This window comes from Lissotriton helveticus, chromosome 1_1 (genome assembly GCF_964261635.1).
Source record: "Lissotriton helveticus chromosome 1_1, aLisHel1.1, whole genome shotgun sequence".
In the NCBI taxonomy this organism is placed as follows: domain Eukaryota; kingdom Metazoa; phylum Chordata; class Amphibia; order Caudata; family Salamandridae; genus Lissotriton; species Lissotriton helveticus.
Genome location: NC_136057.1, coordinates 843990944 through 844015353, shown reverse-complemented (window position 1 = coordinate 844015353; position 24410 = coordinate 843990944). Strand labels below are relative to the sequence as shown.

General features: G+C 45.6%; 1 protein-coding gene across 1 annotated transcript in view; it reads right to left on the bottom strand.

Annotated features, from left to right (window-relative positions):
* Positions 1 to 10752: 10752 nt before the first annotated feature.
* HSP90B1 (heat shock protein 90 beta family member 1) overlaps positions 10753 to 24410 on the bottom strand; it is a 37620-nt gene continuing 23962 nt past the window's right edge. Inside the window, exons 8-18 of the mRNA XM_078674901.1 lie at positions 21863 to 21979; positions 21547 to 21684; positions 21381 to 21458; positions 21212 to 21277; positions 19476 to 19742; positions 18983 to 19228; positions 17184 to 17320; positions 12566 to 12644; positions 12322 to 12477; positions 11982 to 12116; positions 10753 to 11284 (exon numbers count right to left, since the gene is read on the bottom strand). Of these exons, the coding sequence (XP_078531027.1) occupies positions 11255 to 11284; positions 11982 to 12116; positions 12322 to 12477; positions 12566 to 12644; positions 17184 to 17320; positions 18983 to 19228; positions 19476 to 19742; positions 21212 to 21277; positions 21381 to 21458; positions 21547 to 21684; positions 21863 to 21979 (1449 nt within the window). The 3' untranslated portion in view covers positions 10753 to 11254. The remainder of the gene's footprint in view (positions 11285 to 11981; positions 12117 to 12321; positions 12478 to 12565; positions 12645 to 17183; positions 17321 to 18982; positions 19229 to 19475; positions 19743 to 21211; positions 21278 to 21380; positions 21459 to 21546; positions 21685 to 21862; positions 21980 to 24410) is intronic.

Sequence of the window (24410 nt, the reverse complement as noted above, 5' to 3'; positions counted from 1 at the left end):
GTGTAGTACTTCTCCGTTTTGCATGGAGAGTAAGGCTTTCCTTTTCCCGAACTTGTGGGGTGGTCCCTGTGCCATTTCCATTATCTGTGAGTACCAGGTCTGTCTGGCCTACTGAGGTGCCACCAAGATCAGGGTCATGTTGCTGGTTCTGGACTGGAGTACCCTGTGTATCAGCGGTATGGGGGGGGGGGGGGGGGGGGGGGGGGAGAAGCGTAGGCAAATGTTTTCGACCACCTTATCCATAGGGCATTCCCCTGGGATCATTCCTCTGGTTGCCTGGATGCGAAGTATCTGCATTTTGCATTCTGGTGTGTTGCAAATAGGTCTATCATCGGAGTTCCCCACCTCCTGAATAGCCTTTGCGTTTGTGCATTGAGCTCCCACTCGTGGGATGCTGAAGTCTGTCTGCTGAGCCAGTCTGCTTCCACATTGTCCTTCCCTGGTAGGTGTATGGCTAGCAGGTCTATTTTGAGTGGGATGGCCCATCTCCATATTTCCTACGCTAGGTTGGACAGTGCGACTGATTGTGTTCCTCCCTGCTTGTTGATGTAGAACATCTTTGTGTTGTCTGTATCAACTCTCTCTGGTTGTACAGTTGTTTCTGGAATGCCTTCAGGGTGAGGAACACGGTCTTCAGTTCCAGGTAGTTGATGTGTCGGACCGCATCTGCTGGAGTCCACAGACCCCTCACTTTGAGCTTGTTCATGTGTGCTCCCCATCCCATCTGGGATGAGTGTGGTGATGGTCACCGTTGAGATTGGTTGTGTTAAGGGCTTCCCCCTTTTTATGTTCTCCCGGTTCCACCATGTAATCTCCTCCTGCACTGCGTGCATTACAACCACTAGATCTTCCCGAAGCTTGTGACCATTGTTGTTGCAGCCATTCCTGGAATGGTCTCATGTGGAGCCATATATTGGGACCAGGTGTATGCAGGACGCCATCATCTCCATAATCTTGCTCGCTGTCCTTACTGTCAGAGCTCGCCCCTTCTGGTAGTGGCGTGTCTCCTTCAGCAGAGCCAGTGTTCTCTTGTCGCTGGGGAACACTTTGCTCTGTATGGTGTTGATCTGTGCCCCTGGGAAGATCTTCACTTGCTCTGGTTCCATTGAGGACTTCCCCCAGTGTATGGAGAATCCTAGGTCTGTTAGTGTCTTCATGACCCGCTGTGCGTGTTCCTTGCATGTCCTGTGTGAACTTGCTTTTATTAGCCAGTCGTCGAGGTAAGGGTATACATGAATCGCTCCCCTGCGCAGGTACGCTGCCACGGCTGAGAGACATTTGGTGAACACCCTTGGTGAGGACTTTAGGCCAAAGGCTAGGGCTGTGAACGGGTAGTGTTCTTGGTTGATGGTAAATCTTAGCAGATGTTTGCGCTGCCTGTTCATGGGAATGTGCAGGTAGGCATCTTCGAGGTCTATGGTGGACATGAAGTCTCCCTCCCTTATCTGAGGAATGACCTCTTGGAGGGATGTCATTTTGAACTTTTGTGTCTTTATGTATTTGTTTAGGAACCTTATATCCAGGATAGGTCTTCGTTTTTTGTCCACTTTTGGAACTAGGAAATAGTTTGAGTACACTCCCTGGTTCCTTTCTCTGAAAGAAACTGGTTCGATTGCCTCCTTTCGGAGGAGTTCTTGCGATTCCTCTAGGAGTAGCGCTAGTTCTTTTCCTGAATGCACCTTCCTCTTTGGTTTTCTGTTTGGTGGTTTCTTTTCCAGTTCTATGCAGTATCTGAACTGTATGATGTAGAGTATCCATTTGTCTGTAGTTCTCTACTTCCACTCCTGGAAGAAGTGTTTTAGCCTGCCTCCTACTGGTGTTACATGGTCGTCGATGTTTGGTCCGTGTAACTCCCTCTTGTTGTGCTCCACCCTCGGAAGGGTTGTGTGGATGGGCACGCTTTGCGTGACGGAGTCACTTTGAGGTGGGGTGTTGGCCCCTTCTCCTCGTTTGCCCTCGTCCATTCACCCTCCCGCAAAAGGACTGGCCCAGAGACCGGTACTGCCAGGTTTGCTTTTGCTGCCCCTGCTAGGATTGATTGTCGCCCTGGTGTGCCTGCCGGAATGTCTGGTGTGACGTTCCTGGCTGGTTTTTCCCCCTTCCGTTTGGTCTCCGTGTCGGGGTACCCCATCTCATCCCTCTGAGTTGTAAGGCCCCCATTGACCTTGCAGTTTCATTTTCTTGCTTTAGCTGGGTGAGTTTCTCATCCACCGGTGCCCCGAACAGTGTCTCTCCATTGAAAAGTGTGCTCAAAATGTTGTTCTGTACTTCCAGCTTGAAGCCTGAGATCCTAAGCCAGGCCTGCCTTCTTTCTGTGATTCCTATCATAAGTCTGCTGGATGTGTTAGCCCCATCCAAGGCAGTGTTCAGGCAAGCATTTGCTAATGTATTCCCTCCTACACCAGGTGTGATGCCCTTTGCTGGTATTCCTCGGGGAGGTGCTTGAGCAGTTGCTCCATCGCGTCCCAATGCTGGTACTGGTGTCTGTTCAGTAGGGCATTGGAGTTCGCCATGCGCCAGTGTACTGCTGCATCTCTCTATTTTTCTCCCAGTTAGGTCCATTCTCCTACATTGTCTGGTGGTGGCCCTGACGCTGTTGGGACGTTTGCCCTCTTTCTGGCTGTTGCCGCAATAATGGAGTCCGCCGTGACGGATCCCTGGATGTAGGGAGGGCCCCGAGAGAAGAGTTTGTATTTTTTCTCCGTCCTAGGAGTTACAGACCTGCAGGTCGCTGGGTCCTTGAACGCCTCCCTCCCTTGGTCCATGACACCCTGAAGCATGGGGAGGAACTGACTTTGAGTGGGGAGCAGGGTCTCTAAAAGGAAACATGCCTTTGGCTTTTCCTCCTCCAGTTGGACTCCAAATGATGACCATGTTATAGGCCCCTATGTCATCTGGTGGCGAAGGCCTCGAAGGATAAGTCTCCACTGGCTCTTCTGGGTTTTCGGAGTCAAGGTCCTTCCAATCCAGGTTCTGCGTCAGAGGATGCAGAGCCGAAAGTCGTTCGCTGGTCATCGTCGCCTACTTCCTCATAGTATAGGCCCTCTTCCTCTAGGTGTTCCTGGGGCTCAAGAGTTTCCGGCAGCCCTTCGGCGTCAAACTCCTCTTCTATTTCGCGGATCGTCATCGGGGGTTGACACGGAATCGTGAACCTTTTCATTTTCTCGTCTAACTCACTCTTCCTTTGCAGGATGTTCTCCATTTCGGCCTCGAGCCTTCTCTTTTTCCTCTCCACATCCACATTAGGCCCATAATAGGCCACACATGTAAATACCATACCGGCACATCTTAACTTTGCTATAACCCACCTTCCTGAGCTGTCGGTTTTAGAGGCTATTAAATAGATTCCGGAGCGCTCCCCCCGATCAATATAGCCACCCCCTTACAATACTCAACTTGATCTGAGACTGCGTAGCCCTTAATCCACTATCTTGGCATACAGTTTCCTACTTTCGTTTGCAGTTGCTCTTCAGGCATACAAATGCTTATGTGGACCTCCAGAGTGAGGAATTTCCAAAAAAGTGTGGAAAGAGAATTAGAAAAGAAAAAGTAAAAGTGGCTCCCCTTTTACCCCGCCTCATACAATTTGAAGCATTTCTCTACTTATACTGTCTTATATTCAATTCATATAATTTGTGACATTTTAGTCAGTTATGTGCCTTCCTTTCAGGGATTTTTCCAAGGTTACCCCTCTTTTTTTTTTATAGTGGCTATTGGATCTGCCTCTTTCACAGACCTAAAATGCCGCATTGGATTGTCCCACATTACTCGAAGCATTGCCGGGAACTTTAATTGGGCCTTAGCCCCAAGTTTGTTCAGTTCGTCCATCCTTTTGGCAAGTTCCCAAGTTTCAAGTCCGTGGCTTGACAGACATCCGACCGGATACTGAAATGAGTATGTGCTGCTTCTGAGGGCTGCTGATAGCATTAGCTCATTAACAGAATACGAAAGGAAATTTATAAGAATTTTCCTTGGCTTTTGGCTCGTAGGGTTCTGTCTGAAGGGATCACGATGGACTTGCTGTCCCTCACAATGCAGATTAATGTCTGGCCTATCTTTTAAAGCTGTTTCAGGGAGCATTTTAATTACAAAGGCCTTAATACAAGTCCTTTTCTGACTCTGTATGTTTAAAAAGCTCAGGTTATTTCTCGGAGTAGGATTCTCTATTCTCTCCAGGTCTGCCCTGGGTCCTATATTTTCTTGGTTAACTCTTCCACCCCCTCGGAGTTTAGAAATGTCTGTTGGGGGAACATGGTGGCCGCAAGGTAAACGGTCGCAGACAGCCGGAGTGAGGAGCGCATTGGACTGAGGCAGTTACTGCATAGTGTGTGGTCCCACCCCGACAGTAAAACTTACCGAGCTACGAGATTCCAGCTCCAAGCCGACCGAGGACATATGCTGCTTTCTTGGTTCTCCTAGAAGCAGTGTAGGAGCCCTTTGGGCTGCTTGCTGCCCAGAGACGCTGCCTCAACATGGAGCAGAGCAGCAGCTGACTTGAGACGTGTATGGGTGGTTCATGTCTTTACACGTAGAGGCAGCACAAGTTGGCCAGCAAGCAGCAAAAATAGCGTTTTCTTTTTTATCATCAGACGGCAGGATTTTGAATTGAATTGAAAATTCCATTTATATAGCGCATAACCACCCGGAGGCCTCGCAGCGCTTTCGACTGATTTCTGTGTGCGACTGCAGGGTAGGATTAGTGCGCTTTTGAAAACAGATGGGTTTTCAATTCTCTCCTAAATAACGTCAGGTTATTATTTTGTCTGAGGGATAAAGGCAGGGAGTTCCATGCCTTCGCCGCTGAGTGAGTGAAAGAGCGGCCACCCCAACGGGCTCTCTTGATTTTTGCTTTAGTTGCCAGGTGCAGTGAGGCTGAACGTAAGGTTCTGAGCGGCACGTAAGGCGGTATTAAAGGGTACAGTACTGGCGGGCCAGTTTGATGAAAAGATTTGTGCAGAATGCACATGGCCTTGAATAATGTTCTGGAAGCCACTGGGAGCCAGTGAAGCTCCTTTAGGGCAGTTCTCGCCGACTGCCAGCGGGGGATATTAAACAATAAACGTGCGGCACAGTTTTGAGTGACTTGAAGTTTTTTTGTCACGGTTGCCGGGGCCCCTAGATATAAAACATTTCCGTAATCCAGGCGGGAGTGTATCAGGGCCTGGACCATGACCCTTCTCGCCTGGAATGGGAATAGAGGGAGCACTTTCCGGAGCATTTTCATTAGCCCCACACATACAGAGGCAGTTTTAATGGCTTGGAACGAGAAGTCCAGCGCTCTGTCCAGCCAGACTCCCAGACTCTTTATCTGCTCTTTAGGAGAAGGGGGAGCACCGAGACACAGAGGCCAGTCAGCCACCAAGGAGGTGGGAGAGGAATTACCAAGTAACATAATCTCGGTCTTCTCTCCATTGAGCTTGAGGTGGGAGAGTTGCATCCACCCAGCTACAGCCTCTAGACATGGACCCAAAGTGTTGGACGAACACCCCTCGTGGTCCAAAGAGACCACGAGTTGGGGGTCGTCTGCGTAGGTGACAATCCGCACACCAAAAGGGAGAACTATCTTCTCCAGAGGCTGCATATAGACATTAAATAGCGTGGGGCTCAGGGAGGAGCCCTGAGGAACCCCACAGCTGAGCGGATGTTTTGATGATGCCACCTCGCCTTCAAATACCTGAAAAAAGCGTTCCTCTAAAAAAGAGGTCAGCCACAACAGGGCCGCGCCCGACACCCCCATGCCACTCACACGATGTAATAATGTGGCATGGTTCACAGTGTCGAACGCGCCACTGAGGTCCAGGAGTATAATAGCTGTTTTTCCGCCTCGGTCCATTATGGCTCTGGCTGCCTCTGTAACCGCTAAAAGAGCGGTCTCAGTGCCGTGCTGTGGACGGAACCCTGTTTGGGAGACCTGAAGCAATTTGTTGGACTCCAAGTAGTCCCCTAATACTTTGTTAATATGTCTCTCCAACAGCTTACTCATCCACGGAAGCAGCGAGATAGGGCGGAAGTTGGATAGATTGTTAGAATCAAAGTTCGTTTTTTTTTTAGCAAGGCCCTTACCATTGCACACTTCCATGTGGATGGTACAGAGTTGGAGGTAATGGAAGTGTTAAGAACCTCCAGCAAACAGGGGCGGATGGTGTCCATTGCTTTTACTAAGGTCTGGGGTGGAGCAGGGTCATTTGGGGATCCTGAGGTGACCTTCTGGACCAAGGAATCTAAAGTGTTCGGGTCCAGGAGCGGAAAGGAGACCAGAGAACAGGATGGATGCGGGTCCAAGTCTGAGGTGGACGGTAAAAAGGTGCCCTCACCATTTATTGCTAGTTGGGAGTAGATAGCCTGAATCTTCTGCGAAAAGAAAGTAGCAAGATCCTCGCAGCGGGTCTGAGCACCCTCTGAAGGAGGTCTCTCAGAGGGAGGAGATATCAGAGATTTAGCGATTTTAAAAATTTCCCTAGGGGAGTTAGCTGCCGTATTAATTTTAGTTTCATAAAACTCGGCTTGGGCAAGTTTTATCCTACTCTTATAGTGCCTTATAGCTAATCTGTACTCTGATTTTTTAGATTGGGAGCGGTCTTTCCTCCATGCTCTCTCCGCTTTCCGGCACGTTTGTTTCAGAGTCCTAAGGGCGGGAGAGTACCAGGGAGCAACTTTTGGCCTTCTGATTGTTTGCAAGGAGCACTTTGGGAGGACTAGATCTAGTGAATTGGAGATCCAGTTGTGAAAATTAAGAGCTGCTAGGTCAGGGTTCTCAGTTTTTCGGGGCAGTTGCTCAGAGAGGGCCTGTTCCCAAGTATGAATTGGAAGCGCACTCCATTTCCTACCCCAATGCCTATCATAGATTTGAGAGGTAGTGGGAATATTGATAGACCATATGAGGGGAATTAGACAATGATCAGACCATGGCAATGGTACCGGTGTTTCCACAGAAAGCTTGTCCAAATTACTAAAAACATGATCCAGAAGGTGACCCCTATTATGGGTCGCCTGAAACCCCTTTTGGGTCAAACCAATAGCTTGAAGATTTGAACGAAGGTTATTGGCAGCAACATTAAGGGGATCATCTAAATGCAGGTTTAAATCACCTAGCAAAGTGAAGTTGGCCGAAGTAAGCACAGAGTTGGCGGCTAAGTCTGTTATGTTGGCAATGAAATCGCCAGAAGCGCCTGGTGGTCGGTAGGTCAAAATCCCAGAAAAGGTGGTGGTCGAAGACAGATACAATGAAAAATATAAACTTTCACATGATGACGAAGTCGAGGGAGTAACGCGACAGCTATAGCTATCCTTATAAATAATAGCTAGTCCTCCACCCCTGCCTGACTGACGATCAAGATGCTTAATGGTGTAGCCTTGAGGAATGGCCCACACTACTGTGGGATTATTTTGGGACTGAAGCCAGGTCTCTGTTAGGAAAAGGGCCTCTGGGTTATACTCCTCGATCAAAAGCGCCAGCTCAGTATGATGCTTTGGGAGTGAGCGACAGTTGAGGAGGATCATTTTCAAGGTATGCTGGGACTGTTCAACTATACTGGAGGATGAAAAACCCCAATTGCAACCATTGCAGCGTGTATTGGTGGGATAGGGAGGGACAATAGTAGAACAAGAATGATTACAAATAGGTCGCAGGGCATGTAGCGTAGGAGCACTGTATAAAATGCGCCGCCCTACCATACTGCCTGGCCACAAAGCCCGAAGCGTCTGAACGCGGACTGGCGCAGACTGGCTTCTCTTTGGCGCCTCTAAGGCGCTCCCGCTGCGCGTCACCGCTGCGCTGGGGATAGAGGCTTATAAAGGTTAGGAGGTGTGGGGAGACTAGACCGTCGCCCTTGCAAAAATGGCTGCCTCACGAGGAACGATCAGGCAACACTAGCGCTTTCCTCCCTCCACGCAAACAGCACAAGATCGCTGCGGTGGACCGGGGAGTGGCGCGACAGTCACAATAATACAAAATAGTAATGTCAGACAATATAAGTTTTAAAAGATATCAGTTTTTAAAATGTTCCCAAACAAATACACTTTGTCATAAGTGCATCACTAATGCTCCCATTAGCGCGGTAGAGTTCTTAGTCAATCTCTCGACCGCCTTGAAAGTCAACCCTTTTATAATCAGGGAGGTGCGGGGAGACTAGACCGTCGCCCTTGCATTTAATTTTGGAGGTACATAGGGTAGAGGCCACATTTGATGGGGGAAGAAGATGTGGACATCTCTGCGAATGCACTATTGAAGCAGCAGGTCAGCTATTTAAGGGGGCCAGGCCACTCTAGTGGGCAGGGGGGAGCCTGTATGGAGAAGAATACCATTAAATAAAACAGACGCCCTACCAGAGTATATCTCTAGGCATACGTTGCGCGCTTGTGTAGTGGGGAAAACCCGGAGTAAGTTTGTATCTGTTTACACCGGAGACTAGAGAAGCTCAATCTGTGTCAGCCGCTAAAAAGGTGGTACAACCTATAACTTCAAAAGTGGGAAGGCCAGCAAAACAGCAGAAGAGCCCTAAAGGAAAGGGGAAGAAAATCTCACTCCCCCAGGTCAGAGTAACTCCTGCGCTTTATACCTTTTACAAAGTTATGTCCCATTCTACTTAGCTCCCTACCCCTACACCAGTTACACTAGCCGCACCAGTTACATCAGGCACAGATTTTGAGATTGAAGCCGGGCTTGTACCTAGGTCTGGGAATTTAGGTCTATGTAATGAAACCGACCAGACCGCTCTAATACTAGGATTAAAAGAAGAGATCAGCTCCAGATTTAAAAAGTTGGAAGCAAACCAAGCAGATCAACAAGCTTCTTGCACTTCCTTGGCACAGAAACTGGATGAAGCTGCAATACGTACTAAAGTACTGGAGGAGGAAGTAGAGATATTGAGACATGAAATTTGTAAAGCAGAGTTTACCTAGTAGTGTGTGTCCCTTTACTAGTCACTGTTCAGAAACATCACATACAAGGCTTGTATGCAGATATGGGTAGCCTTTTAGGCAGTTAGGATTTTCTGAGAGGCAATTACTCTAAAAATCGGAGTTTTACTAAAAGGTTACTTGTCTTCACATTCTTGGGAGCACATCAGTCAAACATGTATCACTTCAAGCCTGAGGGACAGTTTATGCATTGATGTATTAGTCCATATATGTCAGTTTTGCAGGGCGGTCAGACATTGATTTTAGAATGGGTATGCTTGAACTCCTGACTTAGTTTGGTCTCTGTTGATTATAGGTTGCCTTTGGGATCTTAAAGAAAGACTCCCATTCCAAGCATTATTTTCAGTTTTCACTCCAGGGAAGGAGCTCATACCTTTTAGGTTTGTGACTCCATCATTCACAGTGGGAATGAATTTGAGATTATTCTTTTTAATCTAAATACCCATTGTCCTAGGTGTGTGATAACCCGCTCTACTAGGAATTCATCATCAGTATCATCTCCCCCCCCTGCCCCCCCCCCGTCAGTATATTTGGACTCCTGAAATATATGAGGGAGAATGCCATATAGTACATGGTTGCCCAGATTTTTGCCTACAGAGTCTTGTGCTTCGCCTCTGACAAACCACTCCTTGTTTATAGTGTGGTCCAGAAAGAAGTACTGGTTACACACATTGGTGCTGTAAAAGTGCTCCAGGGGTGCAATGGGAATGTCTGCCTACTTTATGCTTCCTAGGACACCGTGGTATGACAGAGGAGGCCACAAAAGCTTGTGCAGCCCCTTCTGTAATAACTATGGTGCAGGCACACAAGTTGTGCAAACGCCATCTTTAGGGGGGAGGGGGGGGAAGGGAGGGATTTAATCATTTACATGGGACCACATCTCCATGCAAACAAGTGAATAGTTAGACGTAAATGGGAAACGAGCCCTTGGGTAGGACACTAAGCATGCCACAAAAAGGCAGACATTCCCTTGCTAGGCGATCTCTTTCTGGAAAATGCAGGTAGGTGCATCCTACAGAGAGAAACTAAGCAGCCAATATATATTTCACTGAATGACCCGCCCCAAAGATAACGTGATTTCACAGCTGCCCTCGGGGCAGCAGTTTTAATAGGGCACCTTGAATTGTTTAAAGGTGTGCAGTGATACAAACGCCGAAAGCATGCCCCATTTGTACTATGGTCCTTGGTGTTTTGATGCACCAACCATTTAAAACAAAACAATCCAGCCACTAGATGGCATGATGAGTACAGCACATGAAATTTAGTCATACTAAGGGCCACTGGAATTATGCTGCGGCAGTGCCAAATTATGCAGCCGGGTCGAGTAAATTAGGCTGCAAGAAAAGGAAAATTATGATGCCCATTCTGTACTAGTATTACATTTTATTTCTTCATTTTTAAACTTGTGAACACCGTCTAGGAATGTGTTGCACCTCATTAGCACCTGTTTAACACTCAAATATGCCAATAGGCAAAAACATGACCAGTCCAGCTTTGCACAGGACCTTTCACTGGCGGCGAAACCTATTGCTGCATTTTTTTTTTTACCTTTTAAACCGTTTGAGCTGGAAACTTTTTTGGGTGTTAAAATCTTCAGATTATGCTGCAGATGAATGTGGCAAGTCTACAATCATGCGAAAATCGCCGTGTCGCACAGACAATTCCAGTGGCCCTTGTCATACTGCTAAATAACCACTTTGCGTGAAAGTCCGGTAAAACGTGTTGAAATGATAGAATACAGGCTGCTCCCATAAGCGAGTACGATGAATGTCCAGGTAAATTAACTCTCCCCTGCAGCCCACCTCCCCCGCAATGCCACAAAGAGGCTCTCAGTACAAAAGACCAAACCTTTATTTCATGAATGCCACCCACAGTGGTGGAACTAACAATATAATCAGTCAACATGAATTCATAAACGGCCTCAAACGTTAGCCATTCAAAAAAACCTTACATTTCTCATTCATACTTAAACAAAACAGTTTCCAGTGTCTGCGTCAATTTGTGATGGAAAGAACTGCAATACCTTTAAAATACCAGTGCAGTTCAATAAGGCTCAGTAAATCAAAAGAAAACTGTCGTAGTGGAACAGCATAAAAGAAAACTGTCGTAGTGGAACAGCATAATGAAACAAGTGTGGTGTTTTGGAACATTTATTTGTTCACATGACTGGATTTAACATCATAAATAGTACAAATTTACATTCTGGTGGAATGTTTAAAAAAAAAAAAAACTTAAAAAATCCTTCCCCACCCCAACATTTTACAGTGAAACCGTATCCATAGACCCCCGCCCCCTCCCACCAAGACACTCAAAATTCCAACGGAGAGTTCAGCATTTACAATTCATCCTTCACATCTGTGGATTCCTGTTAAAGAAGAAAAACTCATTAGCCAAGGTTTCCAGCAGCAAAAATCCAGTATATAATGCCACGGGTGTTAATGTTTAAACGCTACCAAGGAGAGCTATTGCCTGGATAACACATCTAAGTGTGCCACACTGAATGGGACTGCTAGGACTTCAAACGTTGTTAGAATACACACTGCTGAATGCCATGCTGAAACCTATACAGTTCTATTCTTAAAATGGATGTATCAAAAGAAAACTGAAAAACCAAAGAAAACTGCACTTCTATGGGTATCGTACAGTGATTTTATTCAACTCTCCCCAGAAAAAGGTGTTTGCGTCCCACATTCAGAGGACAGTGGCTAGTACAACCCATTGTAGGCAGAAGTATCAGACTGAGTAGCAGGAGCTAACCATGTGATCTTTAGTAGGACAGCCATCGAGGGATGGTCTTCGATGCAGCTCACCTCTGGTATTAAAGGCAGAATTTAAGTTCTGCGTATTTCCCGGTTATAAAATTAAGCACTCATCCAAGTACCCCACGCTGGAGAGGCACAGCATTTGTGGGCCAGAGTGAATGAGAAGTAAACTTCATTTGATTCAAACCGCTTGCAATCACCAAATATTTGGTGATTGCAAGCGGATTGAAGCAAATGTACAGTCAGACTGCCAGGGAACGACAAATGTGAATGAAGACCCTTAAAATAGCTCACACTGACCTGTGCGTCTTTGTCTGGTTTGGAGTCTGTCCGCTCATCGCCTTCTGCTTCCATGTCCAATTCTTCTTCTTCATCATCATCTGGTTCTCCATCATCTGCTGGCTCTTCAGGTTCCTCTTCAGGCTCCTCCTCAACCTACCATAGGGAATACAGCACATTCGTAAGTTACATTTAATTGAGTTCACCAATTGGCATGTTATCACTCCATGCAGACCAACGACCCAGTGCTAAACAGAATGAATCAAGACAGTAGAACAGTTTGCATGACAGACGAAGTGCAGAGCATGAGCCAAGTCAGATTAGCCCCTCCAGCCAACATCATTTTATTCTCACTACTTACCTTTGCATCAAGGTCTATGTTTAAGCTGAGCCGAAGCATTCTTTCAATTCGATCTCCGTATTCTTTGGTGTCTTGCAACTGATAGCCAGATCTGATTGTTGCAGTTTCAAAAAGGACCACAGCAAGGTCTGACACCGTCTGGTCATCTTCATTTTCCTAATTAAACAGGATTGGTGAATGGAGTTATCAAACGGCATAAAGTGGATTCAGGCAAAGGTGGCAAATTACATTTCTTTAACCTCACCTTGACGCGCCTGAGCATATCTTTGATTAAAGGATGTCTGTGATTCACTTCTAAGGTCTTCTTCTGGCTAGCATAGTAACTAAAAAGAAAGCAGAAGGTTTAACACTGATCAAAACACTGGAAAAGACTTAATGTGCTTTAAAAAGCGATGCAATACTGAATAAACTAACTTTTCGCATCGCTCCTATGATACTAGCAAAGAAAAATTATATGACAATAAGAATCCGCACACGGGATACTAGGTGCACCGAACTGTCATTCCCATGTCTTGCATGGGTTGTAGGGTACCCAAGCAAAACACAATTTTAGCTTAAAAATCTCTATTAATGGCACTCCATCCTGGGGGGAAAAAAAATACATGCAATGTACTTTAAGTTAGATTGAAGGTAAAACTTCTCCTACAACTGTGAATCATGCATTCTAACCAAATTCCCTCAGGCTCGACACATTGCTAGGACTGCCATTATAGAGGCTTGCCCTTCATGCAATATTTATTGAAGTTGTCTGGAGATGTAAGAGGTGCTGAAATTATGATGCAAGGATGAAGACGGATAGCCATGTCCTCCGAATCTCAACTTCTAGTCTACAAGGTTAGCAGAAACGGAAATGTTTAAACATGTAGCCAAGGATTTCTTCCTAGAAAAGCCGGTTATGTATCACGGAAATATTTTAGACTGCAAACTCTTCAGATTACATTTTGTAAGTAGACTACCTTTCTGGTACTGCCAGTTTAAATTTGTTTAATAAATAAGTACCTTACAAGGAGGTTAACTGTTGCTACTCAGTATGAAAAAAACCCAGCCTCGGCTGAAAAGTGCCTAATAGACGGTTGAGTAAAAAGTATAGACAGACTTGCCAAAATGAAATTGTGCTTAGACTAAATCATAGAATTCCCATCTCTACAACTGTTTGAGGGGAAACTGCCATCCTTCACAATATGCATAATATTAACCCGTGTTAAAGTCCCTGTTTGTGTACAGAAGCACAAGTTACTTAACTTCGGTAACGATATATCTGTAAGAAACAGTAGTTAGTATTAGATTCCTTACCTTAGAATATCCCCAGGCGTCAGACTGGATCCGGAAAATTTTGCGTAGCAGTACCCCTGCACGTCGGTAGGAGTAGTCTGCGGCTCCGCGTCCGTCATCGTCGGCGGTGGCGGTGGCGGTATGACGGAGTACTTAGACGCCGCCCTCGCGCACTGACGTCAGTTCTTATACACCGCTTTTCCGCGCCAGAAACGCAGAGCCATGATAAAAACCAACACTGGTGCCATAAAAACTAGGGCCCTGAAAAGTGATGACCTTAACCCTAGATATCAGTTCGCAGAACCGGGAGGATGGGTGGGTCCGTAAGGAATCTAATACTAACTTCTGTTTCTTACAGATGTTACAGAAGGTAAGTAACTTGTGCATCTGAAAGAAACCGGTTAGTATTCGATTCCTTACTTTAGAATAGATACCCCAGCAATACCAACCCCGGTGGTGGGTCTGCGAACCAATGATCACACCAGAAAGTCCTGGAGAACGGAACGGCCGAAAAAAACAATCTCTCCGGACTTGGCTGTCCAGGCAGTAGTGTCTTGCCAACGTGTGCAGCGAGGCCTACGTAGCTGCCCGACAGAGGTCCTGCAAGGGGACTCCTCGACCCAGGGCAGTAGTAGCCGCCGTGGCCCGAGTGGAATGGGCACATAGCCCCACAGGAGGCTCCTTTTTAGCCAGAGAGTAACAAGCCTTGATGCACAAGACGACCCATTGAGAAATGGTCCGTTTGTGCACCGCCCGACACTTTAGCGCCCACGTAACCCAAGAGTTGGTCATCCACCCGGCACTGGCGTGTGCGATCCAGATATATGAGAGCGCACGTTTTGGGTCCAGACGGTGGAGCCTCTCCCTCTTTCGAGAGATGCGGAAAGAAGGTGGGCAAAGTGATGGACTGCCCGATGTGGAAGGCTGTGACTACATTGGGCAGGAAAGAGGGTCGCGTCTACAACACAACTTTGTCCGGATGGACAGAAAGGAAGGGAGGTTGAGAAGAAAGCCTGGAGCTCACTCACTCTCCTGGCAGAGGTGATGGCAACCAGGAATGTAGTCTTAAGAGTAAGGAGACGAAGAGGACAGTTATGAAGTGGCTCGAAGGGAGCGCTCATCAGATAAGTCCGAACAAGATTCAAGTCCCACTGAGGCATCACGAAAAGGAACAGGAGGAAACAGTGATGCCCTTCAAAAGCCGATTTACAACCGTGGACTTGAACAAAGAGGGCTGATCAGGGAGCCTTAATAAGGCGGAAATGGCAGAGAGGTAGCCCTTTAGAGTGCCAAGAGCAGAGCCCTGCTGGGCAAGAGAAAGAAGAAAGAGGAGAACCTCTGAAAGGGGGGCAGAAAGGGGATCCACAGCCTTTGCTGTGCACCATGCCACAAATTTGTTCCACCTGCAGGCGTATACCGATTTTGTGGAGGGACGCCTGGCTGCCAGAATCACATTACAGACTTCAGGACGCAAGTCAAATGGCCTCAACTGCAGCTGCTCAAACTCCACGCATGCAAGTGGAGACTGGACAGGTTCAGGTGGAGGACCGTCCCCTGCTGCTGCAACAGAAGGTCCTCCTGAAGAGGCAGAGAATCGGGTGGGGGGGGGGGGGGGGGAGAAAAATCAACTGACATGCTGAGTAGCTCGGGATACCAGTATCTTTGTGCCCAGTTTCCGGAGCCACAAGGATGACTTGGGCCCGGTCGCGCCTCATTTTCTTCAGCACTCTGGGCAGAAGTGGTATAGGCGGAAAGGCATCCAACAGACCGAAACTCCACTCGTGACGAAAGATTCTCCGAGCGAGTGCAGTCTTGGAAATTCCAACGCACAGAACTGATGACCTTGTGCGTTCTCTTCTGTGCCGAATAGATCTACCAAGGCTCTCCTCATTGCTGAAAGAGGCCTTGCGCCACGTCGGAGTTCAGACGCCATTCGTGATCCATCATGCACCAACGGCTGAGTTAGTCCGCCCTGGCGTTCAGGGAACCTGCCAGGTGTTGAACCACCAGGGTCACGCCCTGATGTTCCAGCCACTGCCAGAGGTGCAGAGCCTCCTGGCAAAGGGTCCACAACCCCACCCCACCCTGTTTGTTGCAGTACCACATGGCGGTGGTGTTGTCCGTGAACACCTGCACTACACTCCCCCGGACAGAGGGGAGGAATGCCTTCAGTGCAAGCCGCATCGCCCACAGCTCCAGAAGGTTGATGTGGAGCCCGGACTCCGCCGGAGACCAGAGGCCTCTGATCTCCGCCTCTCCCATGTGGTCCCCCCCCCAGCCCTGGAGGGACGTGTCCGTCGCAACTGTGCTCCGGTTGGGGTAGGGAGAGGGACTGGCTGCTGACCGAATCGCGGTCCGTGAGCCACCACTGCAACTGTCTTGCAATGCCCTCAGAGATAAAGACATGGTCGGATAAGTTGCCCCGATGCTGGGCCCACTGAAACTTCATACTTCAACCTCCGTAGCGACGGTAGGAGGGGAGACAAAACCAGTCTCTGGGGAGGTATCCAGGCAACTGGCTTCCCCTAGTTCCTGTGTCCAGTCCTCACGTGCCAGGGGGTCCTCAGACCACCCCTTACCCAGTCTCCCTCGTCGTCCAGGTCCTGAAATTCAGGGATAAAGGATGGACCCAGATCCTCGAAGAATTGCTCTTTGGCCGAAGAACTGACGTCAGCGCGCGAGGGCGGTGTCTAAGTACTCTGACGACTTCATCCCGGCACCAACGATGCAGACGACGGACGCGGAGCTGCAGACGCCTACCGACGCGCAAGGGTACTGCTACGCAAAGTTTTCCGGATCCAGTCTGACGCCTGGGGATATTCTAAGGCAAGGAATCTAATACTAACCTGTTTTTTTCCAGATAGGCAAATTCACTGTGTTCACTTAGCAGAAGTGTATTAGGCCTGAAACATTGCAAGCTGCAAAAAGTGCCATTGCTTTGTGTATCTAAGATAAATGTTTGCGTATGCAGAACTGCCACATCTTCGGCAGCTTAAGCAATTTTCAAGCCACACCCTTGGCTGGAGAAACCTACACAGAACACATTAAATGGGCTGGAGAATTCCATCCACGAAAAAAAACACATTTCAGGAGGCGACAGAAGAGTGTACCTACAGGACTGGATATGGAAGATAGATCTAATCAGTTTCATACAAAAGGGGACCACCATGTTCTGCAGCACTGATCCACCATTCATCTGTTCAACTGGTAAACACACGTCCAGTCATGAGAACAAGATGGGCACACTGGTATAAATGCCAAAGTCCTTGGGCTATAAAAAAAATAGCTATAGCATCACTAGTTAAGGCATCCCTAGCTTGCGAGGCTGCAGCGACTCAAGAATGGCACAACTTTCACAAACATGGAGCATCTATGGTGGCTTGCACAACAGTCAAATCTATTGGAGGAAAATGCATAGTAAGCTAGAATGCACGCAAAGGGAGATCCGCACAGCCTTTCCAAGCAATACAGGGGACTCCATCTCAACACCTAGCTATGTTAGTTTGCCAACTCATTTGGCTGTAGCTTCATGAGAGAAAACACATTTAGTGTCCTTATTCCCAATGGATGGAGAAAAAAGTCATACATACTTTGTGGATATGTCCTTCCCAGTCTGATAGGCCTGTGCTTTCATGATGCGTTCCATATTTCCAGACCATCCGTATTGACTTGCCACAAGAGCACAGGGAGAGTCAGTTAAGCGCTGAGAAAGGATGGCTTTTTCAATCTAGAGGGGGAAAAAAAGCGGGAACTTTAAAACAGAAAGATAGTCTGCCAATCAAACATGCTCAATGACGTCACACTTTCTCAGTAGCTTCTGAAGTCCATCAGCTCTCTAGGGGAAGATGACTGCAGTTCCAAAACAGGATTACTCGTCCAATAGGCCACGGACCGGTTAGCATCAGTTAAGATAGTCAGCGCTAACAATTCCCATATTGATTAGTTCAAAACCCCAAGAGCAAAGTGCAATACTATGTAGCTAGAGTCAGTTTCATGATTAGCACATATGGCTGTGAAATAGTCCAAGGTTGAACCATAAAAAGTTGCCAAATTTCAGACTAAACTAAAACAGGTTCATTTGAAGCGCTTTCAAGCAGCTAAATTGGTGAGCATGAACCAGAGTCAATGACACCATAAGATATAAGGCATTCTTCTGGAGGCCCTACATTTCTAGTAAAATCAAGGTTAAGGTCAAATTCTGGAACAGTGCCGTATGGTACAGTTCTCCATCATGGCACTCATCAACAAGGAATGGATTCCCACAGGGATCCCTGAAACCTGGAATTAAGCTAAACGTGTTTAACAGCCAAGAAATGCACTGGACAGTAAAAGAAACCTGCAAATTGCTTATGCGTAACGAATGAGGTTGTAGACTCTGAAGAACCAACCATACCTTGTCCCAGCCACAATACTCCCAAGTGTATTTATTCTGCCAGCTACAGAAGAGGCCAAAACAAAGTCTTCATTTTTCAGATTGAAGACCAAAAGGACCCCAGTGTAAACTGGTTATCTTTACCAGGAGGAAAGAAGCAGCCCAAGCCTATATCTAGGCCACCTACCAAGTAAACTGTGGATACCTACTTCGGGTTTTCAAATGGAGATAAACTCAAACCCCCCTAGTGATCAATGATCACCACTACCACCATCACCAGATTAGCTTGGACAAAGAGGCGTACTTGGTACAAGCTTAATTGCAATTTTTGGTTTAAAGTAAAAGGTAAAGGATTGGATCTACATCTTTAAAGGCTGCTAAAACCCAATCCCTTTTTCCAGAGTTAATTGAACAAACATTGCATAGGCAACAGGAACTGCTGGCAATTCGGAGCTCAGTGAAATTTGTATCAAGGCAGGTGCCTGGACCCCAGGAATCATCACAAGTTTGGCATAAGAGATACAGCTAGCAGCGCAGTCGGTGGGGTGGAGGGGAGACGCATGAATCAGGCATGGAACTCCAAAGCTTTGCAGGCCTGATCCCCTCCACATCCGAATGCTGTGGTAAATTGTGACCTGGGAAAGATTGTTATTTGTGCCAATTTGGTTATGCCCATTTCTCTTCCCAAGTTATACCACTGTCTTTCCCCATACACCTTGCTCACCTTTACATCTCATTTACCTTCTTACTCCTACTGTTCACCATACCAGTTTCATTCTTTAATTTGGTGTGGCTAGGTTCGCCTCAACATAAAAATATTAACATGGCACCAGCTTGTCTGAATTGTGCAGATCAAATGTAGGGTTTCCATTCTCGGTTGAACTGGTATACATAGCTTCTTTTTGTGTATTAGTTTAAAAGTATTAAACCATAAATGTTAATACTGGTGTCCAATGCACAGCATTAAATCAAAAACATACTGCAAATTTACATCAAAACAAAAGTGCAGTGTCATACCTTGTCTTTAAGAGCCTTATCCTTCATCCAGTTAAGAAGGGGTTCGTACTCCTTCTCTAAAGCTTCACGTGCCTCTTTGGTTTTCTCACTTTCATCAAACTTTATACCTTCCTTCGCAACATTCTGGAATCGCTTTCCATCAAACTCAGGGAGAGCCTGGATGCAGTATTCGTCAACAGGCTCAATTAGAAAGATGACTTCATAACCCTTCTTCAGAAGGCGTTCAACGAAGGGAGAAGATTCCGCCTATAAAGACATTCAATAACACTACATTACAAATACTAAAATATATGTAAGAAACCACCTATCTGACAGATGTAGGAAAAAAATGTTTCAGCCCCAACCCCCCCCCACCCCGCCCCCAACCATACTTTTACTTTTCAGGCTAGACAATAGATTAAAGCACAAGACTTAGCTTGCATATAAAGTGCAAACAAATACTGTGGTTTAGAACTGGATTAGAGGGTATAGCCATATCAATTTAGAGCCATACCTCTTTCCTGCTGGTTCCAGCCATGAAATAGATTTTGTCCTGTTTTTCCTTCATGCGCTCTACATACTGCTCCAGACTAGTGAGTTCACTAGAATGTGAAGATTGGAAGCGTAGCAATTTGGCTAGACGGGTTCGGTTGGAGTGGTCCTCAATCACACCCAGCTTCACATTAGTACCAAACTCTTTCCAGAACTTCTCGTTGTATTTGTCCTCAGCAATCTTTTTGATCATGTCTAGAGTTTTACGCACCAGCTTCTTTCTAATGACCTAAGATGCAAAGAAATGTTACCAATTGGCAGAACAGTGCAATACCTTTCATAAATCGAGAGGAAAGGAGAAAACTAGATTCATCAATAAATAAATGCCTCAAGTTGAGCAGTTATGTCCACTCCACCTATTACCAACACATTTTCCAGAACCAGGTTGTTCCACCACTATAACGTTTAACAAACCCGGTCTTGCTACTACCTTTTTAAACAACTCCAGGCCAGATGGCTACAGCGAGTAAGAAGGAACCAATTTTGTCTGGCTATGTGGAAAAAACCCTGTTCAAAATGGTTTTGTATTACAATAGGTGAATACATATTAGTAGTGTACCATATAAAACTATATCTAAAATCCTGAAATATTTGGCCTTCTATTTATTGGATCCTTTTCTTGTTCAATAATGGAGTCCTCTAGCACCCAAAAATAAGAAAGGAAATAAAAAAATTCCTGACCAGGGTACAAAAAAAAAAAAAAAAAAAAAAAAAAAAAAAAAAAAAAACACAAAACTGACAACTTTTCCCCAGTTTATCCTCCCAATATTTGATGGGTTGCCAGGGAAAACCCGCACAACCCGCATTTTCCAGCTTACTTTACTGCAAAGAATCAAGTTTTTCTCCATCTTACCAATTTAAACATTCTAGTCCCATCTTACCAATTTAAACATCCTAGTCTTAGCACATAGAGGCAGTGCACTACTCAGTGGTCCGAGTATTCCAATACCAATTAATGCTATTCTTCAGACAGCAGCAAAATAGTAAAAACTAAATTCAAGCACCTCTTTAAAAGTTGAGCGATCTTCACTAGAGAGACTACATTACTTCAAAGTAAAGTATGCATGGTGGTGCTCATGCTACAAGCAGCACCTCCTGGGCCAAAGTGGGAATTTTAAAGACACAAGAATGTGCTTACAGTTGCGAGACCTAGATAGAGACATGGATCTAGTTAGGAAAAGGTTTGTTTTGCCAATAAATTTGGCGCCGCTTGATGAGTCTTCACAAAAACTTCCCCTTTTGGTGGACAAGGCCATGAGAGATGTACTATGGGAGGTCATAAGCAGTGCATTAGAGAGGCGCAAGTTATTTCTAAGGTTTTTTTTTCTAAATTCTATTTCCTAACTATGACCCCGTAACCTATACATAACATATTTATTTTTTCCAAACACTGACAACTTGCACAGGCAGAAAACCCCCCACAAGAACATGCAGTTGGAAGATTTGGCGATGTAACTACATACTATTGGATATTTTAGGTAATCATAAAATGTCACCCAAGTTAGGGACACTAGTTGCACCCTTTGACTTGGGTGTATTTTAAAAACTGTCGACCATACTGAGAAGAAACAGACTAATCCACGAAGCATTTACTTATTTTTTTTTTTTAGAAAGAAGGCTACTACTGTCCACCTGGGAGCCGAGCAAGTAATTAGGGCTACTACAGTTTTCAAACAATACTTATTTAAACAAATTTACCTTAAGCAGTTTGTGCTGCTGCAACGTTTCACGAGAGACATTTAGAGGCAGATCATCTGAATCCACCTAAAAGAAAAATTAATGCAATTTAAAGGTAAAATAAATAAATAAAGTAATATCCACATTACCAGTGACAAGTCTTCAAATGATGCCACCTCAGAAAACTTACCACGCCTTTGACGAAATTAAGGTACTTTGGCATCATATCGTGGAAGTCATCAGTAATGAATACTCTGCGGACATACAGCTGTTGGGGAAGGGAGGTAAAAGACATTTTAGGAACTGAAAAACACGGTCAGTCAGTCAATCACACTTAAAATGGCAGATATTCATACCTTAATGAAGTCACTTTTTTTAGAGCCATATTCATCAAAGAGGCCACGAGGGGCAACACTGGGAATAAATAGGATTGATTTGAAGGTGACCTCTCCTTCCGCAGTGAAGTGGATGTGGCCCATAGGGTCATCACTTTCCTAATAAAATGCAAACAACAAGTATTTAATTTTAAAACGTTCGGAAGAGAAGAAATACAGAATGTAGTATTAGAACTTTTGCATTAACAAGTGACTGGCTCCCATCTCAAACACGCAATGCGCATTTAAATACCAAGATCCATCCCCCAAGTCAATCTTCTGTTTCAGTAAAGATCACCTTTGAAAAGGATTTGTAGAAGGCTGTATATTCGTCTTCTTCTACTTCCTTAGCTGGTCGTTGCCAAATTGGTTTGATATCATTCATGAGTTCCCAGTCCCAGACCGTCTTCTCAACCTGCAAACAAGGAAATGCAAGAGCGTACTTAATATAGCAATGGATGACCACACTAAATATATAACGCCAGTAAGAATGGCTTTTCTATACATTATGGACACAAATGTGACGCACTGAGACAGCAAGACACTATGCTCGAACGGCACGTGCTATTTTTCGTAAACCCCCGAGTTTTGGCTGCTGGGACTTAAATTATGTAATAAGAGGCAAAGTTACAGGTGCCAGACCGTATAGTTCTGCTAGTTTGAAAGTGGAAAAATGGACAGATCCCAGAGGGCATGTGCACCTTGTCAGCCATGCTCCTGCACTAAGGAAAGTAGGTGTCAATTGTATGTGCTTTAAATTAGAATAGAGCACCTTACTACACACACTTTTCAATAATTTCCTGTGTTGGGGCTAACAAACGTTCATAAGCTGTTTAAATGTGTCTGCAGACAATACCATGCAATCAATCTTTGCAAACGCTCAAAAACTCAAGCCAATTCCTGCACAAAATTTTGTGAAACCTCTGCATTTTCCAAAAACCACCAATAGAAACAGAGTTTACTAGCACAACGCTTGCAAACCCCTTTTGCAGAGCCAATTACAGATGCTCCGATTCTATGCACAGTTAGCACACATACAATCTGCCAGGGTCCAATGCTGGGGGTGAGTCACACTACCATACACTAAGTACATCCTAAAACACTCCTTCAGTGACAAGACATCCATGGGTTTCTCACAAAAAAAAAAAAAAAGCCTTCAACTTCCCTACCTCTGCTCATAATTACACCTCTCATAATTCTCTAAGTGCAATTTAGTTACACACCTAAAAAGCAGATGCGGCAATAAAGTTCCTCATGCACTTAGGACTTAAGTGCCACTTACTCTAAATTCCTAAAAGGCTGACCTTTGATATCACTTACGTGAGTACCTGTAGAGCCATGAAGGCCCTAGATATAAAATAGATAAACCTACATTTTTTGGATCATGGCAAGGAAAGCCTTCTGAAACAGTCAGCCATTAATGTTATTCCAGGTACAGTCATTTTTTGGTGGGGGGCACAAAAAGTTCTGCATGTAGCACCTGATTAAAAAAATATCAAAGTCTTAAAATTACATAGTGGAGCCTTCAGGCTATATAGAAAGCATAGATAAGTGGCAGCAGTCAAAGACTGGTCGGTTTTGGGTGATACGGAAGGACTTCATGAAGGTTGAGGCCAGTGGGGCCATTATAAATACACAGTACATGGGAAGTTTATTTCGGTTAGTTTGTTAGCATGGTAGCCTATCTTAAAACTTCTCTGAAGAGAGGACAAAGCATGATTGCTTGACCTTTGTTGAAAGATTTAGACTTCCGGGCCGAGACCAACAATTACAGTGACTCAAATGGGCTTTAGGGATGAGAGTAACAGCATTGAGCCCTAGAATATTATCTGTGCTAATGAGATACTAAAGGTAAAGAAATGCAGACTATTGCACGGCCCTTGATAGGGTTTATCAGGCAATACTATGGCCAAAACTAAACATCGGGGCATGCTTCCCACACTGCTGTAGGCTGTTCAATCACTGTACTGGGATAGAGACTGAACATCCTCACAATATCCACACAGCACGAAAATGCAAAGCCATCAGAGGATTAAAACAAATGTGTCCCTCTCTCCAGCCAACCTCCTGCTTTACATCTTCTAGATATCAGAACTGATCAAAGCCACTCAGACCAACGGCACGCGTCCCTTCAGTCTCTGCAATCTGCAGATAGATCACAATTCAACCTGCAGGAACCTTCACCCAAGCTTAAGCTCCAGTAGTCTCCTGCAGCAAAATACGGAACGCCAAGGCTATTCATTACAAGCTTTGATTGGGCACGCTTGATCCCCGAGCCACTAAAGGCTCACCCTCGGTCAGATTACCTAGCAAAGAACTGAATGCCGGGCAACTGCACCCTCTCTGGAATTAGCACCTGTGAGGTTCTTCCAATCTGGCCAGAAATGCAAGCAAAATGTTCTTTATCAGACGGAGGTCTACAGGTCCAAGAAACATGGTTTACAACGGGGGTGGTGGACTAGAAAGAAGCTTCAACAAAAACACACTGCCAAACTACTCTTCAAACCAATCAGACATTATATTCACATTTTCTTCATATGTACTCCAGCGATTTAGTTCTAACATGCTTGGCCTGGTTACGAACTTCGGTTTATTTGCTGTTGCTCACATGGGTATGAACAAGAAACATGCCTCTCTGCTCTTTCAGCAGAAGGCGGGTGCAGATCTGTATTAAACAGGCTGCTGCTGAGTCACAGAAGCCCCGACTTGAACATTGAGCGATAAAGATGCACAAAGGTAATTGAACAGTGAGGCATATGAACGCAGCCCGATGGTTGCAACATACAGATATGGGGCTTGCATAGTTTAGTCTTAAGGGATCATAATCTTGTATACAATTCCAGGTT